Here is a 17890-nt window from a genome sequence, read left to right as displayed (position 1 = left end):
TACTTCCTACAATGTAATATTTTTTCTGATCTTTTAAATATAGAATTTATTTATATTTTTATAGTTTTTATATTACAATATAGAAAAAAATTCTAATTAACACTATATGCAGTGTAGATAAAAATATTTTTATGAAAATATATGTATATATCTTTTTATTCAATTTTTTATATATACATATAAATAAATATTTTAGGATTTATACATTTCAATCTTAGAGTTAAAGTTTCAATCATTTTATTATCATTAGATTACATCATGAAGTATACTTTTAAAAATTATTATTGCATGAAATTGGTACAAATAATATCAAATTTATGCCTTTGTTTAAATACTTGGAAAATATATGGCACTAATCTACAAGCTATCTAAAAATTCTTTAGTTTTACAAATGTTTCAACGATAACAAATATACTTTATATCCTACTTTTTATTTCTACAGAAAAAAGAGGATTTTAAGTGGACGGTGCCTAAACTATAAAAGTAACACTTTCCTTGATTGTCTACATTTTAATCATATTTTAATATTACGTAGATACAGTATCTTCTAAGTCCATTCCTTCCCTTAAAAGCTCTTTTTCTTTTTCTTGTAACTTCAATTTATTTTCTGGTACAGTACGTGTGAAATAAAGATACGTTGAATATAACACAAGTGTTCCAGTTAATACTGTTGCCGCCATACATATATTAACAAAACCTCTGTGTAATTTATCATAATAATACTCCTTTCTTTTCGTGCGGTTCAACATATTTTATATTGATTTAGAATCTAAAATTAGAAATGTTAACCATAAAGCGTATAATTTGGTATATATATATATATATATATTGATGTATTTTCATCAATTAACATAACCTCAAGTAATCTCAATTAAACAAACTTTCTTTTTTTCAAGTATTTATTATTTAATTTATCAAAACGTATATACATATATTTATTATTTATAACGAGATATTCACTAATATCAAGAAAACAAATAAAATTTTGAATCTTTTTACGAACTGCATAATTAAATTTGTAAACGAATAAACACTGATTTATCATTGTTTGTTTGTATTTAATAAAATTTCGGTTTAAAGAAAAAGAAATTTAAGTTATATATAAAAATATTTCAATTTTACATACCTGTGTTTATCTTAATTTATTTATATTTTATAAAAATATCTGAACGACTTCGTTTAAACTTCTCAGTACGTCCTACCAGGATGAGATGTTCACACAGTATCATGATATATCCCGAGATTACCACATATATATATATGCGACAGTAGCGCCATCTGGAGTTGCTTGTACGCAACTACAGTAAATATTACTGTAGAACGTTTGTATCATAATACGTAATACGACTCTTACCGAAAATACAAATATTATCGACGGTTCAAAGATATATAAGTTCATAGAAGTATATACAGGTAACGCTTGTTGTATTTCCTCAAATTATAAGATTATTCACAAGTTAAATTTAATATATCTCTTTTAACAAATTATTAAGATATATTTGGTATGATTATTTTTCTCGTAAATACGTTTTTTCGATATAATATATATTTATAAAATATTATTGTTTTAATATTATACATGCTTTATTACATAGTATAGTAAAATAAATTTTGAGTTGTTTATTATATCACATCTTTATATATATTTTATATATATTTCTGCACATATTTATATATTCGTATATTATCTATTTGTATATAATATTGACTGTGAACTAATTTAATATCGTTTTATTATTATTTTTTTTTTAATTTTTATTTTTAATATAATGCAATGTCACAGTCAATTTAATTGCCACATATACATATTACTGCAGATATATATGTAGATATAATAATAATAATAATAATAATAATAATAATAATAATAATAAAAACAAATCTTTTAAAAAAAAAATAAATAATATAATAATTAATAAGACAAATAAATAATATAATGCATTTAATTAAATGGAAAAAGAGAATAGAATGGAAAAGAAAAAGTATCTAAAATGATAAGATCTTAATAAATTTTCAATTCTCTAAGAATTCATCAAACATTTGGGAATCTACATCCAATACTATTTCATCCAAAGATGGACCTTCTTTAGTTGTTGGTATTTCTGGAATAAAAATGCATATATATATACGTATGTATATATAAATATTTTCACTACATCATGAAGTGTTCTACGTCTATCACACATATTTTATTTTCATTAATTTAATAAATATGTAAATATAAAAAATAACACATACTAGGTATATATCCTGTTGCTTTATAAGCTTCTAATTCTCCTTTAAAAACTTCATCAAAAGTTTCTTGTCGTTCCTTTAACATTACTTGTTGCTTCTGTTCATGCTTTGATACTCTGTCAATATGTTCATTTGCTAATTTTGCTAAAAAAAATATATATATATATTAAATAATATTAATTAATTTTGTTAAAATGTTAAGAGATTAATTTGTTAAGTTTTTTGTTAATAGTTTAGTACTCAATATACCTTTTACAGAATTGATTTCTGATAATCTTTTCTCTTTATATAAAGCCAACTGAAATCTGTGATCCAGTTGTCTGCTTTGTAAATCTATCATTTCATTAAGATCTTCTAATTTATACAAAGCTCCTTCAACTTCTTCAAACATTTCTTCCAGTGTTCCTATGATAATATTGATTTTTTGTTTATGCTATATTTCATTGTTGAAATGTTTCTTTGTAGAAGAAATACAATCTTTATTTATGACAATATTAAACAATTATGAAAGATACCTATTTGATCCATGAGATTTTGTATTCCATTATTTATTTGTGGAATTATAGCTAAAGTGTTGTTTAAACATGTTATATTATTCCATTCGTATTCCAATTTGCCATAAATGTTAGTTATAAGAGTATCAACTTCTTGAGCTTTAGCTGCATTTATTTCCGCCAATTCATGTAATTCGTTCCATTGTAACTGAAAATGATGTAAAACATCTGCACCTGCGTCATAATTAACATTTCTTGATCTAACAGTTTTTTTCTGTTTAGGATTTTCTACTACTGTTAAACCTCGTATACTGCAACAAAACGAATATTTTATAGAATTATTTCTACAATTGCAGATATATCAATGATAATATGTAAATCGTTATTACCTAGCAGATAAACCTTCTTGTACTGTCTGGAATTTGTTACGCAAAGATCCAAACATATTTTCGTCAAATGCATTTACTTCTTATATAAGATAAAATTAGCAAATTAATTATAGTTTTAATTATTTTATAGTCTTCTAAAGTATAATAGGCATAAAATAATCAAGCCTTGACACATAAAGTAATGTACAAATTTTCTTATCAAAACATTTTATGAACTATGGCTTGATATGAACTGAAACAAATAAGTTTATATTTATATTAAATCTTGTAATTATTAAGAATTTAATATTTATTATTACTATTATTATTATTATTATTATTATTATTATTATTATTATTATTATTATTATTTAGCACAATATTATAAATTGTCATAATAACAGTACTTTTTACACAGTTCTCTAGAAATATTTGAAACTAATAAACTAACCCAGAAATATAAAATCATTGCTAATATCAATAAAACGCATTTATATGTAAGTTAAAATAACTGTATTATTGCATTTATTGAATTTCCGTTGGACTTTGACCAACTTGAGTCAGCATGTCATTAGTTTAACCTAATAAAAAAGAAAAAAAGAAAATGCACGGTTAACAACAGTTTTCTTTGTATAGATTGGCAACGCTGTTTTACAATCGAATATCACATCAGTTATTCATTTATTATTAAACTAAATAATAAAAGAGTCCTATTAATTATAATGACTACTTTCTATTCTATATTAAATGCGGCATTGAAATCATGATAACGCGATCTTGTAAATATGCAAGCATTACTACATCATGATTAATATATTATGACAAAGGAGAATATTTTTGCATTGCAAAAAGATATAAATAAACATAAGTAAAAAAAAACCTACGAAGTAAATACAAAATTAATTATGTTATACAGCAACATTGTACGTATGTGTGTATGTATATACTATTATATTTAACATAATCATATTATCTTGTTTCTAATTTTTCCACAATGTTTACAATGTTTTATTCGATTTTTGAATTTTTAAATTTTATTAAATCAACATTTATACGTCAAAATTACATCATTTGTTAAAGGTTATCGAGTCAAGTAAAAAAATAGACGAGAGGTCAAATCGCAAAGATCTGTTTTATATATCAGAAATAACAATACAATATAATAATCATAAAGAAAACTAAATATGTATATATACACACACCACACACACATACACGCATATATATATTCGTGTATAAATACGTATATATATACATATATATTTGTGCTCATAAATATTAATTAACTATCTGATCGATAGTTCAAATCTAAAGCATTTAATCTTGAAGTTGAATATATGAGAAGGATAGACAAGTAAAATAAGTAATGACGCGACAACTATAAAGCCGTTCACCAATTAAAGCGACTATTTCTGTGTCTCTCGCAACAGGAATTCTCAACACGAATCATGTTGCTCTGTGTGTTAAGCAATTTGGCAACGTCGCTAAGGCTTAATCCGGCCAGAAGGAATGGAGCCTAGCAACCAGTGAGGTCAACAAACGAGGTCAAATCACAGATTACCTGCGCAGTACGACGGAAATAATGATGATGCAGATGTAAATACATATGTATGTTGAAATACATATCTCTTTTTTATAGTTTTATTAAAGAAACTTTCGTTTCCTTATTAAATGATGTAACATTTTTTGCTTCAAAGAAGAATGTAAGGTTAGAACAGAAAATAACACACACACGCACACACAAATAAAAGGAAGAGTTTTATTTTTATTACTATTATTGTTAACGAAAATGTATTCTTTTTCATTTAGACAGTAAAAAAAGAAAAAAAAGAAAAGAAAACGAAATCGAAAGACAGAATATTCATGAATTCTTTTAAGATAAAATCTGAATAAATCTTTAGCAATGATGCAACTTTGTGAATATATAGATATTATATATATAATATATATATATATATATACATATATATAGAATGTGCGCGCGCACATTATACGCAAAACGTATAGATTCGATCTATGTAAAATAAAGCATCAATACTTATTCAACTGTAGAATCAGAAGATGGGAAGCTGTGAAAAAGGGAGATGGCGATTGGTAGTAGTGGAATGGTTGGGAGTTGCAGAGCTGTACATATGAATTTCGCCGTAGGTAGATTTTTATGAATCTAGGCGGTAGATACGAGAAAGAGAGAGAGAGAAAGTGACAGAGTGGGGAATAGGGAGGAGGAATTGGGAGAGAATTGGAAGAGAGAGAGAAAAAGAGAAAGAGAGAGAGTCAGTAGGTAGAATCAAAAGGGAAATAGTTGGAAGGGAGTAGGGCGTGGCACTCTATATCACCGAAAATAAATGGAATGTATGGTAGCGATTTAAGCAAGTTAGCAGTACTATACTACAGTCTACTTCGTGTACATTTTTTTTTATTTTCAGAAGCGTTGCTGTTAATACTGAAAGAGAGAGAGAGAAACAGAGACAGAGACAGAGATAGAGAGAGAGAGAGAGAGAGAGAGAGAGAGAGAGAGAGAGAGAGAGAGAGAGAGAGAGAATCACTATTTTAAAGTTAGAATATTTGGAAAACATAAATATTAAATTTATTGCCCTAACTACGGGTACGAAATTGTTCGATATTAATTACTATACCAATGTTAATACGCAACTTTACCATACGCGCGCGCGCGCACGTGTCTGTGTACGCAAGAGAGAGAGAGAGAGAGAGAGAGAGAGAGAGAGAGAGAGAGGGAGGGAGGGAGGGAGGAGAGAGAGAGACAGCACTTTTGTATAAATAGCAAAATATCATAGTGACTGTAAATTCTTTGCGATACGAATAATAGCGTAATAGAGGATAATTGTATTGAATCTGCTGTAGAAGTGAAATTTTCTACAGAAAGGTTTCACTCCTAAGTAAATATTCAGTAAGAGAGAAAGAGAGAGAAAGAAAGAGAGAGAGAGAGAGAGAGAGAGAGAGAGAGAGAGAGAAAGTAACTTGAGCAAAACTCAACGGAAGGGAATTAAAGCTGGAAAAGTTCTGCGCAACTCGTCGACAGAACGAGAAGTTTGTGGGAGGAGCAGTCGAGCATTGTGGGTCAATGTACTTATCACGGCGTCTCTTCTCTTCCCCTTTCTCCCCTTATTCTGGTTATATATCATACTACTATATCGTGGTAATTCTATTCTCCCTTTCCACTACCTGTCTCTCGTCATAGAGATCATCTCTTTGCGCATACTAGTACAAAACCTGCTACTGATGCTGATACTGATGCTGATGCTGATACTAATGCTGATGCTGCTGCTGCTGCTGCTACTGCTGATGCTGCTACAATCAAAGGACGAAAAACGACGGGTAGGGATAGGATCGATAGTCAAGTATACCTGCAATGAAAATGCCAACCAGTATATAGATATATATATATATATACATATATATATACGTGTGTGTGTATGTGTATTGTGTCTGCACGTGCATATATATATTTAATCATCTAATTGCATATCCGAGCTTTATTTATTAGAGAAGCGGAGAAACACGAAATGCAACGCGCGAAGCTCTTTTCAGAAGTATTGATCCATTTGTAGAGAACGTATTATTATTTATTATTCATTTTACGAGTTTAACTGTTACGTTTTACGTCAGCTTGTGCATAGTAATCGTTATAAATGATAGAGATTGTGAAACAATATAGCATCGTTAAGTTTGAAAAATGTAACCTTGACAATTTTTTTTATTATATGATGTCTCACGACATTGTTGTAACAATATTAATTTATTTATAACTTTCAAAGCTAATTCGAAAAGATTACGATCTTTTATCATTCAAACACAAAGTGCTTTTCAAATGTGCGTGTGCTTACGTACGTATATGTCTATGTTTGTATATACGTCTGTGCATATTTGTGTGAATGTGCATGCGCGCACGTGTTTGCACAAATGTCCCTGAACACCACACACTATCACGCTTTACGATCAATAGAGAAACGGCACATTCGGCCGTTTTCGACATGTTCCGTTGAGTTCCCCTACTATATTCGTCCTCGACGACCTCCAACCATTAACGACCACGCCTTGCTTGCGTGCTTTCAAGATAAAACTGGTTCTTTGAGGCACAAATACGCGCCTAACATTCCCTAAAGGTTTTCTTGATTATGTTAATGTTGAAAGGACACACCCCCTAATATGCCTGTATGTGTGTGTGCGCGTGCATATTTGTGTATATATACATACATACATACATATATACATATATATATAGTTCTTTTTTATCATATATATTTGTTATTCCAAATATCGATAGAAATAGCACTCAAAGCTGCTCATATCTATATCGTTAAAAATTCGTGTATACAATGAATACATATATATATATACATATATATATATATACATATGTAAATGTATAGAACGATTAACATTACAGTTATAATCAATCAACCAATTTAAATTTATAATTTTAACGTTCGTTGTTGTTACGTTGTAATAACGAAAACAAGAAAATTGCATATCACAAATCATAGTTGCGTAAATGCTGTCAGAACTCGCAATTGTTTCGCTTTACGAATGAATGACGCAGACAGGTGGTAGCAAATAGCAATTGGTAGCAGCGAGCTTGCTTGGTTGAGGATTTAGCTGGACAATTGTGAATGGAAAGAGAGATTATCGAGGTATGGGGGAGGGTGGTAGGGAGGGAGGGGAATTCGTACAAATACAAGATGGTAAGAAATGTTCGAAAGAAAAGAGGGTAAGAATAAGCGAGAGAAGAAAAGAAAAAGGGAATGAAAAAGTGAGAGAGAGAGAGAGAGAGAGAGAGAGAGAGAGAGAGAGAGAGAGAGAGAGAGAGAGAGAGAGAAAGAGAAAGAGAGAAAGAGAAAAAGAGAAAAAGAGAAAAAGAGATTATCCAGCAACGTCGGAGGTACGCCTGCGTTAATGTTGCATCATTGGTTCCCCACCCAGCTTCTGGATGCACATTAGGTTGACTTAATTTCAATTCGAGCTGTTTTCCATCTCTCTCTCTCTCTCTCTCTTTCATTCGCTGTCGCTATTATTCTCACTCTCTCTCTCTCTCTCTCTCTCTCTCTCTCTCTCTCCCTTTCTCCCTTCCTCTCTCTCTCTCTCTCTCTCTCGCTTTCTTCTTTCCTCCGACGAAGCGAGTCTTTACAGTCGTATTCATCCCACTGCTCTCCCTTTATACTTGTTTGGAGTTTCATGCAAAGGGTTTACATGAGAATGTACGCATGCGCGCGCGTAACTATACAAGTACGCCGTCGAGAATGAACCCTCGAAATGCTGATAAAGGAACGCAGTACCAGAGCTGGTGGGGGAAAAGTTAAGCGAGATGGGGGAGTGGGGAGGCAGGCGGAACGAGCGTTATTCCTATAAAGAGTGAGCGAGGGGCGAAGAGACGAGTAAAGGAGGGAAACCGCAAGCGTTCCGGAGTGGGGAGAGAAGCCCGCCGTTTGCCGCGAACGGCGCACGCTGCTCCATGCTCGCTTGCTCGCGCGCGCGCGCGCGTCCTTACAAAATACAACGCATCTGAACACTCTGAACTCGACGTTGAGAACGCGCTTCAACAGTTCGGCACGAATTCACACTGAGTTGATTATCCTGTCGCGCGGTTTCATCGTGGTGGCGCCGCCATATTGGCGGCTCAATATAACACGTACTAATAATAAAGTTGAGATAGGATACGCGACAGGCGTCCGGTGGCAGTCGATGCGTCGATTCCACCATCGTTGAACGGTCGCCGCGTCAATGTATCATTTAGAGGAAAACGCTGTGATCATGTTTTAACACTGTCAGCCATGTTTGATCATATGCAAGAACTTAAGAGGGCCTTACTATCCTCCAAATGATAACAAATCTTCATCGCATCGTTTGTTTATATCGTTGTTTTCGGATCTTTTTCTTTTGTTGATCGACGTGAAAAAAAAAAGAAATAGAAAAAAGACCAGAGACCATCGTGCGGTGAAGAACGAAAAGAAAAGAAAACGAGAAAAGATCGAATAAATTTGGCGCGTAGTCATTTTGACGCACGTTGGAAATTTGTCCAGCGCGCGTATTTAATTGGTCCCATTTTTTCATGAATATTTGTTACAAATTCATTACATCGATGAATGATCTAATTTTTTTGTATGGCCTTTTAAATATCGAGTAACTGTCATTATTGTGTTATGAATTATCTTATGTGATCATCAACGACAAAGGTTATAATTATTCTTATACTTGAGGTTCGAAACATTCGGTGAATACAAGCCGGTTCTTTGAATGTTTCGTTTTGTTATTGTACGATGTACAATAGTCTTCGCAGACGAGTTTCAACAACATGAACTTATGTTGATAACTTTATGAAAATTTTCATTGTTGGCAACAATGCCTGTAAGTACTCTATTTATACATATATCTTTTAGTGTAATAAAAAGGAAAAGAAGCAAAAGAGTGTTATCATATTTATGTAATTATTATTACATGTGATACGTTTCCAAATTTATCAACTCTTGTTATAAATGCAACTAATAAATTGATAATATTTAATACAAAATTTGTACTACTATTTGCAGATTGGAAATGAATGATCCATTAGATAACGATATTAAAGAATTTGGATTGTCCACGAAGGGTACAATTTATCAGGATAGTGACGTGGATTTGCTACAGACATTTGGTATGTGATCATTCGCTAAGAATAATAAAAAAACATTATACGTTTCTGTAAACAAATTACACGAATACATACCATCTACAAGCATTCTGAAAAGATGTCGAGTACATGTACCTTTATACGGAAGTATTTTTTCCTTTCTGTTAAAAGATATATAATATCTAATCAAAAGTATATAAATCTATTAAAATATCCTGTTTATTGAAAACTCGTTTAATTTCTATTTATTTAACTCTCTTCTTTTTTCCTTTTTAATTAGATTTTTCTGATCTTTTGGCTATACCATCACTCGACATTTTTTTTTAATTCACTCATTTCTAACAAATTTATATACACGAGACCGAATAATTTCTTCAGAAAATGATTTGTCAGTTCTTATTTTGAAGTAATTTACATATTGTATAAATTTAATTAAACATTTAATTTAATAATGAATTTATTTTTAATTGATAGTCGTAGCTTTAGCTATTATGAATATGCTTCACTATTTGCTTTCTACTGCTTAATTAATCAGGAAGTTTGCTTTACATAAAACATATATGTATATACATACTATTATAGTAAAATATGTCATTATATATTCAGTTCATGATTTATATTAGAAATAAATTAGAAATATGTGTTCTTACCTTTCCTTATTTTATGTTAGTTCACGTTGTATCTCGATGATTTTTTTTTATCGTTTGATCGTGTTATTTTTTTATGAAAAACAAATAAACAAATATTTTACATATACGACAATCGTTCACTCGACAGATCGACAAGCCCTATGTTTAAGATCACGTTAATTCGAAAGTAATTGTGGCGGGAAATTCGTATTTCGGATAAACGAACCAATAGGATTCGTTCTATAAATGATATCGATTTGTTCCATTTTCATTTCATGGCAAAACGAAAATCAACTTTGGTCTTAAACGGTTCATATATACTATAAGAAGCCATTTTTCGTATTGGTATTATCGCGCGTTTTTATAAATATAAATTGCGTCTATTGTTTACATAGCGTCAATTTATGTAATAGGACAGCGTTGCAATTTTGAACGGCTAGTGGGTATCGATAAACGAGAATCGTATGCTCAATACGATCAACGAATCATCTGCATGGATGTAAAACGTTGGTGACATTGGTGTAATCAATTTGATAAGACGCGAAAGCGCGGCAAATTGTGTTAGGTATTTTGTTGTAGTATCAACGAAGAAATATTTTCTTATTTTTATTTTATTTATAAATATCTTAATAAATATAAAATGTCGGTTTTTTCTTTTTTTAATAATTTTTTCTTTTAATATCATATATGATATTTATTTTAATTGGGAAATAAATTGTATCTATTGTTACAGGTGAACAAATAGATAAACAAACTCCATCGTATAATTTATCCAGTCAACCATTTCATTGCGAAATTTGTGAAGAACAATTTACAACGAAAAAACAATTACGAACGCATATTTTCACTCATTTAGGAAGAGCTCGTGTAGTACTTAAGAGAGTTTCTGATTTAAAGCCATTGAAGAGAAAACACAGCGATACGTATTGTTTAAGTACAGAAAAGAGTCAATCTCTTAAATTAAAACTTAAGAAAACAACATATACTGACCCCCTTAAATTAACACTTAAGAAATCATCGGTGTCTGAAGATTTTATTGTAGTTAGTACTAATCATAGTTTGGAAATAAGTAATTACTCTAAAGAAGACGTGGCAGGTGCGGAAGGTAAAAATGAACAGACAGATACAGAAGAAACAGATAATTCAATTGAACAAACATTCGAAAACGTGATGGTAGATCAACAGGTATGTTTTTATAGATTACAATTATTTAAGTCGTTAGACTGTCTAAATTATATTTCGATTTTTTATAGGATGATTATGAGAACGCCAAATTTGAATCTGATCATGATAATCCTTTGGAAGAAAACGAAAGACCATCCTTAGACATCAATGAAGGTGATTCTGGAGTAGGGAGTGATATGGCAAATCCATCTGAAAAGGAAGATCAAAACGTTGATGATTTACACGGGACGGATCATTATGATAATTCAGATAAAAGGCTTTCGGAAACAGAGGATCATGAAGAATCGGATGCTTTAGAAGCAACATGCAGAGAAACTATAGAAAATTTGAAGAAGTTGGGAGAACAGTCAAGGTGATTTATGATTATGTACACTTATTAATTAGTTAATATATTTCTTATACATATAAAAATATATTTTCAGTTCTAGATCTATGAATCAGTTAATTAATTCTTCTGTTGACGAAGATAATGATACGGCAAATGAAGTAGATATGATACATGATCTTGAAGAAAATCCAGCCATAAGCATTATTTCTAAGTCTTCCACATTTTCTAATCATTCTGTATCTGAAGATGATCCAAAACAGTCTACAGAGACAGCAACTGGATTTAATTGGAATCAATTGTCTACTGATTTAACTCATAAAGATAAAGTTAATCTAAAAGAGAATGAGGAACATGAAGAAAATCCAAATGAAAACAATATTGAAAATTCTAGTTCACTTTTGCAAAACTTTTTAATTGAGCACCAAAGACGCAATCAAAGTGAATCAATATCAAGTAACTTACCACCTGTTGAAACTGAATATGTTTCTCTAGAGAAATTAGCAGAAACTGTTAACACGTGTCGTGTTTGCAATGAAAAGTTTAAGGATATAACACATCTTGATGAGCATAGAAGTAAAGTTGGTCATTATCAGTGCAATATTCCAGATTGTGCCAACCTTATTTTCCATTCGCCAGTAGAAGTTTCAATGCATAAGTCTCAAGTACATGGAACCTCACTTTCTCCAAATGTTAGTCAATTGTCGCCACATTTAAATACGAATTCTCCGCATTTAAATCAAAATTCACCACATTTACGTCAAGCATCTCCACAATTGAATACACATTCGCCACATGCTCCGTCTATGGAATCTCCATCGCAACTTAGTAGAAATTCTCCATTGACATCTCCTCATCAAACAAATTCTCCAACATATAATACTACAACCAATACAGGTCAACAAATAATACCACCAGTTAATTTTGAACAATTGCCAGCACCTGTACAGCAACTAGCTCAACAAGTGCAACGTATGCCTCTTCCACAAACACAGTTACCTCCAAGTCTTCCACCAGGAGCTAATACCATGATACCTGGACCAAATTACTTTGTACAACCACCAGGACGACCACCATTATATAGAGTTCCTGGTCCACAGGGCATGCATTACCCTTCTCATATATCTCATCTATATCCACAATATGGACCTGGTCCATATCCACAGATGACTGCTCCTCCACAAATGCATCCTCAACTTTCTCAACAAATGTCACGCGGACGATATCCGTCGGTTGCACAAAATACTAGGTAATACACAAGCTTGTTATGTAAATAATCTTTCAAGTGTTTATTTGATTAAACAGATAGATGCGTATAATTTATACATGTATATATACAGATCTTTATAAATTTAGTCATTCTAAAGGTTAATTCCTTAGGAAGGGCATGACAATTTCTTCCTTAAGGAATTAGAGTATATATATAATAAACATATACACAAGATGGTCCATTTAAATGAGGCTTAAATATTTCAGTATCTTTGATTTGTGATGATGCAAAAAATATTTTTTATATAACGTGAATAATATCAAGAGACCAATATCTGGTAAGAATTTTTTTCCAAAGTCATTTTTTCGGAGTTTTCAAGGCGATCATTCGTCATGGATGTTTACTTGTATACTACTACATATATATTTTTTTTATTGCATCGTAATTGATAGAAAAATATGTTTAGATATGTATAATAATATGAACTTCAAATTACCTTGATCTTCAAAAATTAAAGTTCCGTAAAATTTGTCTATCGAGATCGCAAACTTTCGCTAAAACGTAATAATCGAGAACCTATCACTGTAAATAACCCCTGACTATATATAAATATATAAATATATATATATATATATATATATATATATATCAAATTATAGTAATTAATATTTATCTGTGAATTTTATTAGGACACCACGTATACCTCAAAGTGGTACAGTTCCTCGTCAACGTTTAAAAAGACCAATGCAGCAAGCAATGCAAGTACAGCAACAACAAAATAATTCTGTCTTAAAACAAAGAAGAATGGATGTTTTAATGCCAGATAGAAATGAAGATGCAGATTGTCATGTTATTGCACAACAGAAAAGAAATGATGGACTACCTGTAATACAAAATGTTCAAGGAGCTACAACTCAGCAAGCAAATAGAAATGACTCAACAATACATCTTACAGATTCAATAACCCTTAGTGTTAGACAACCTGGTAAGTTGTAAATAATTGTTATAATAATGTAAATATTACGAAGAATATTATTAACGTTATTTAAATTATGTTATATATTTTTCTCATATAATATTATTATTATTGAAGGGTGTTAATAGTATTCTTATTAAGTAGTTATATTTTATGATGCTTGAGCAATTATTTTTTCATACTTTTATCATTTAATCAATGTTATATGAATTTCTTTTCCAATATTTTATGTTGATTCATTTGATTGAAGTGCCTCTTCTGAATAATAACTTTTTACTTTATTTTTTACTTTTCATTTTCTTGTTCAGTTATTGTTATATTTCATTAATCTAAAAAATTTTTTTTGTATATTGATATTAAAATACTGTACGTTTTGCTATATTTCTATTTATCTAATGTTAATATTAAATATAGAAGAGGTATATTTCAAAAATATAGAAATATCTTGCTAATCAAAAGGTTCTGCCCCAGCTCAACTTCAAAATACATCAAATCCTGGTAAGAAGTCTGATGCAAAGGCCGTAGCAAATGTATTAGCAGCTAGAGGTATTACAGTTACACCAGCCGCAAATAAAAGTAAAACAAGTGAACAAAATAAACAGCAATCACCAGTACAACAACAAAGGCCTACTTCTACTCAGCAGTCTTTAAATGTCCCATCTCTTAATTTAAATTCAGCTATTTCTATTATACCAGCAACCTCGCAAAGAAAGCAGCAAGAACAAGGACAGTTTGCTGTTCCTCAAAATAAACAAAACAAATCACCAATAAGTGATGTAGAACGGCCACCTAGACCTCCTACTGTTGATTTAACTCAAGATAATCCACCTCAAGTGCCAGTTGTACGACGAGGAAGGCCTCCAAGGTATGGATATACACACACACACACACACACACATTAATTTGTTGACATTTATATGCTTATTTCAGAACATTACTTACCTGTCAAATGTGTGACAAAAGTTTCCAAAATCAAGACATGCTAACACAGCATATGGCAACACACAGAGCAACAAATAAACTTCTTCACAAGTAAGCTCTATTACTTTTTATAATAATTATATATATATATATGAGATATATTATAGATATTAACAAAAATATTTGTATTTTTTTAAGGTGTAATTTGTGTTCTGCTCAATATCCAACAGCTCAAGCATTAGTTACGCACAAACAAACTTATCATAAAGAAGTTGATACTATGCCACAAAATGGAGGTATAGAATTGGCTATACCAGTCGTAGATTTAAAATCTCCACACGTTTTGAATCGTTTATCGAATTTAGGTATTCAAAGTTATATACCATTATCGCAATTAAGTGCTCAAACTGGAGGTTATTTTGGTTTACCAATAATAACTATAGATGGTGCAAGAAATCCTAATACATGTAATTTAGGCGCACTTGGTGCTACATCGATACTGAGCCTTGGTCCTCTAAAACATTTGTCTAATAGGTAACTAGGAAGAGGTTCTTTGGTGATCATACTATGCACGATCTTCTATTTTTATTTTTTTCAAGTTTTTCACAATCATTATTTTTCTACTTGGGTAAATTCATATATTATATTGTTTCTTTCCATGACTTATTATCGTTCGGATTCTTCGTTCTATTTTTATTAATTTTAATTTTTCCTTTAGAAATATACATTTCATGATTTAGATTTATTCATATAAATCTGAACACTGATGCAATTAAATGGACAATATTTTTTCATCATTTGTTTATTTTTGAGAGGATAAAGATTTTCAGAATTGTCAGTTTACTTCTCAAAAGTATAACTTTACTTTTAATCAGTATAATTCTAGAGCAATACAGTATTCTTAAACCCTAAAGATTAGGAAAACTTTTCAATATGTTTATAATAACTTTGAATAATCCGAGAAAAATACAATCAATAAAAATAAAGTATGTACTATATATTTACATATTCTGCACTAATATAACAGAATTTTTAGCAAATGGTGTATTTCATGTGCAATTCATTAATGTAATATATTTTTTTGAAAACGAGAGAATTAAGTAGAATTTATTAAAAGGCATTTTCACATAGAACATTTTTCTCATAAGAAGGTGCACTGATAAATATTGAAAATATTTATAACTCTTTGTGCTCGCACATTTTCCATTATTATAAGCAATATTAAAAAGTGAATTCTATTAAAATCATTTTCAATATATTGCAAATTTAAATGGAAATTCACACAAATGCATTATTTTCTATATAGTATTATTTAAAATTTTTATTTCAATATTGACAATATAATATAATAAAATGACGATAAATTGGACAAGATGTAAGAGAATCTATTTGTTAAACAGATGATAGTCGAGCGTAAAGAATTTAGGTTACTAGTAATTTGAGTTAATAAATATATTGATGTAAAATTCAGATTACAAACAAATGGTGCTTTACAGCACTTACATTCATGCAACTTGATGGTGTTGAAAATCAGTATTGATTTGAATATAAAGTGTGCTTTGTTAAAATAATATATGTTTTAGTATATCCAATATGTAAGTTCAATTTTAAAGACATATCCTCTAAAACAATTGTAATTAATGTATAAATATAAATATTTTTAGTTTTATTAAAAGTTTGCGATTAAAATAACACATTTTACGATTATTCTTTAATAAAAAATAGATACATTGCCTATATGTCAAATCTATAGATAGTATAATTTTAACATAGCACACTAGTAAATAATTTTATATTATGTAGTATAGTCCTAATTAACAGTATATATATCACATATATTATGTTATTAAAAGAATTTATTATTATATACAATTAAATTTTTGCTCGAAGTTAAAGAAAAGCGATCTATTTTCATAAATATTGAACAAAAATATAATAAATTGAAAACACATTATATATTATTTTTATTTGGACATTTACTCTCGCGCGCTTTTTCAATGTAATTGAAAAGTTTTTATATTTACAGCAATTTGCATGTATGAATGCAAAATGCACAAAGTTGCTAATGTACCTAAAGGCAGACTATTTTCTGCTAATTTAACAAGATAGCGTATTTCAAAACTTCTAACCGATGATTCATTCTCGTTATATATATATCTATATATATATATATAAATAAAAAAAAAATATATATATATAATATATATATATCTTACTACTTGCGTCCAATTAAAAATAAGAAATTCAGAAGTTATGAAACTAAAATAGCGCGTTACTATACATTAATTATACAAATGTAACAAATTTAATTATTTTCTTTTTCGTTTTATATTTTGTATTTTAAACTATGAAAACGAATTGTATATAGATACATTTTGTAAAAATGGACATCCATATTTAGCTAATATGTTTGTTTATACAGGAATCGTATTAAAGAAAGTTATTTGTAGGTACGTACACGAAATTAAATGTACACATACCTACCAACACTATTTAAATCATTGTTAATTATAGTTAACGAAATAACACAGCACTCAATTATTATTTATTATCATTCCTGTTATTACATTGTTATTTGTAAATAATTATCTCTCATCATTTTTTATGTTATATATATATATAAATATAAATATATATATATATATATATTCGTCTCATATGTATTCGGTTCGTATATAGATTATAATAACACTGTCAAAACAAAAAGTGTAAGAACTGATTCAAAATAATGATAATATTATTGTTGTATATATTTGTATAATAATAAAAAGCTGATCAATATAATATTTTGATGAAGTAGATATATATATATGAGAGCAATCAGCCATTGCAAAAATTTCCTTCTTGTTTAATCTAAAAATATACAACAAATTTTAATAAGTAATTATAACTTGCATATTTATTATATATGTCCTTATTTAT

The 17890-nt window shown here is 29.7% G+C and overlaps 2 protein-coding genes and 2 long non-coding RNA genes across 9 annotated transcripts; 2 read left to right on the top strand and 2 right to left on the bottom strand.

The window, feature by feature from the left end:
• Nucleotides 1-220: 220 nt before the first annotated feature.
• Nucleotides 221-1241, bottom strand: LOC127061839 (uncharacterized). Its single transcript, XR_007780967.1, has 2 exons — nucleotides 1127-1241; nucleotides 221-769 (listed from the first exon to the last, which is right to left on the bottom strand). It is a non-coding gene; the product is annotated as an uncharacterized LOC127061839 (long non-coding RNA).
• Nucleotides 1242-1300: 59 nt separating this feature from the next.
• On the top strand, nucleotides 1301-5830 carry LOC127061840 (uncharacterized). The gene is made up of 2 exons (XR_007780968.1): nucleotides 1301-1413; nucleotides 4528-5830. It is a non-coding gene; the product is annotated as an uncharacterized LOC127061840 (long non-coding RNA).
• Nucleotides 1928-10509, bottom strand: LOC127061838 (dysbindin protein homolog). 2 transcript variants are annotated; one of them, XM_050989261.1, is made up of 6 exons: nucleotides 10373-10509; nucleotides 3119-3350; nucleotides 2751-3040; nucleotides 2485-2640; nucleotides 2239-2379; nucleotides 1928-2102 (listed from the first exon to the last, which is right to left on the bottom strand). In XM_050989261.1, the coding sequence occupies exons 2-6, from the start codon at nucleotides 3172-3174 to the stop codon at nucleotides 2014-2016; spliced, it is 732 nt and encodes a 243-aa protein (XP_050845218.1). In that variant the 5' UTR covers nucleotides 3175-3350; nucleotides 10373-10509; the 3' UTR covers nucleotides 1928-2013. The 2 variants fall into 2 exon arrangements, with proteins under 2 accessions (XP_050845218.1, XP_050845217.1); XM_050989260.1 differs by lacking the exon at nucleotides 10373-10509 and adding an exon at nucleotides 3549-3658.
• LOC127061833 (uncharacterized) lies at nucleotides 6294-17852 on the top strand. Of its 5 annotated transcripts, none has more exons than XM_050989239.1 (9): nucleotides 6294-6433; nucleotides 9643-9746; nucleotides 11085-11536; nucleotides 11605-11888; nucleotides 11959-13110; nucleotides 13761-14056; nucleotides 14507-14912; nucleotides 14978-15079; nucleotides 15167-17852. In XM_050989239.1, the coding sequence occupies exons 2-9, from the start codon at nucleotides 9650-9652 to the stop codon at nucleotides 15504-15506; spliced, it is 3129 nt and encodes a 1042-aa protein (XP_050845196.1). In that variant the 5' UTR covers nucleotides 6294-6433; nucleotides 9643-9649; the 3' UTR covers nucleotides 15507-17852. The 5 variants fall into 5 exon arrangements, with proteins under 5 accessions (XP_050845196.1, XP_050845198.1, XP_050845199.1 ...); XM_050989241.1 differs by lacking the exon at nucleotides 6294-6433 and adding an exon at nucleotides 8877-9460 and having other exon boundaries at nucleotides 11965-13110; XM_050989242.1 differs by lacking the exon at nucleotides 6294-6433 and adding an exon at nucleotides 8877-9460 and having other exon boundaries at nucleotides 14519-14912.
• The last annotated feature ends 38 nt before the right edge of the window (nucleotides 17853-17890 follow it).

Source organism: Vespula vulgaris, chromosome 2 (assembly GCF_905475345.1).
Source record: "Vespula vulgaris chromosome 2, iyVesVulg1.1, whole genome shotgun sequence".
Classification (NCBI taxonomy): domain Eukaryota; kingdom Metazoa; phylum Arthropoda; class Insecta; order Hymenoptera; family Vespidae; genus Vespula; species Vespula vulgaris.
This window is presented reverse-complemented; position numbering and strand designations above follow the sequence as displayed.

Coding starts and splice junctions, on each gene's coding strand:
- LOC127061833 (XM_050989239.1), top strand. CDS start 9,650: ATGAATGATCCATTAGATAACGATATTAAAGAATTTGGATTGTCCACG. Junction 11,537..11,604: donor ACGTGATGGTAGATCAACAG/GTATGTTTTTAT, acceptor GATTTTTTATAG/GATGATTATGAGAACGCCAA. Junction 15,080..15,166: donor ACAAATAAACTTCTTCACAA/GTAAGCTCTATT, acceptor TATTTTTTTAAG/GTGTAATTTGTGTTCTGCTC.
- LOC127061838 (XM_050989261.1), bottom strand. CDS start 3,174: ATGTTTGGATCTTTGCGTAACAAATTCCAGACAGTACAAGAAGGTTTA. Junction 3,041..3,118: donor CAAGAAGGTTTATCTGCTAG/GTAATAACGATT, acceptor GTTTTGTTGCAG/TATACGAGGTTTAACAGTAG. Junction 2,380..2,484: donor AGAAATCAATTCTGTAAAAG/GTATATTGAGTA, acceptor TATTTTTTTTAG/CAAAATTAGCAAATGAACAT.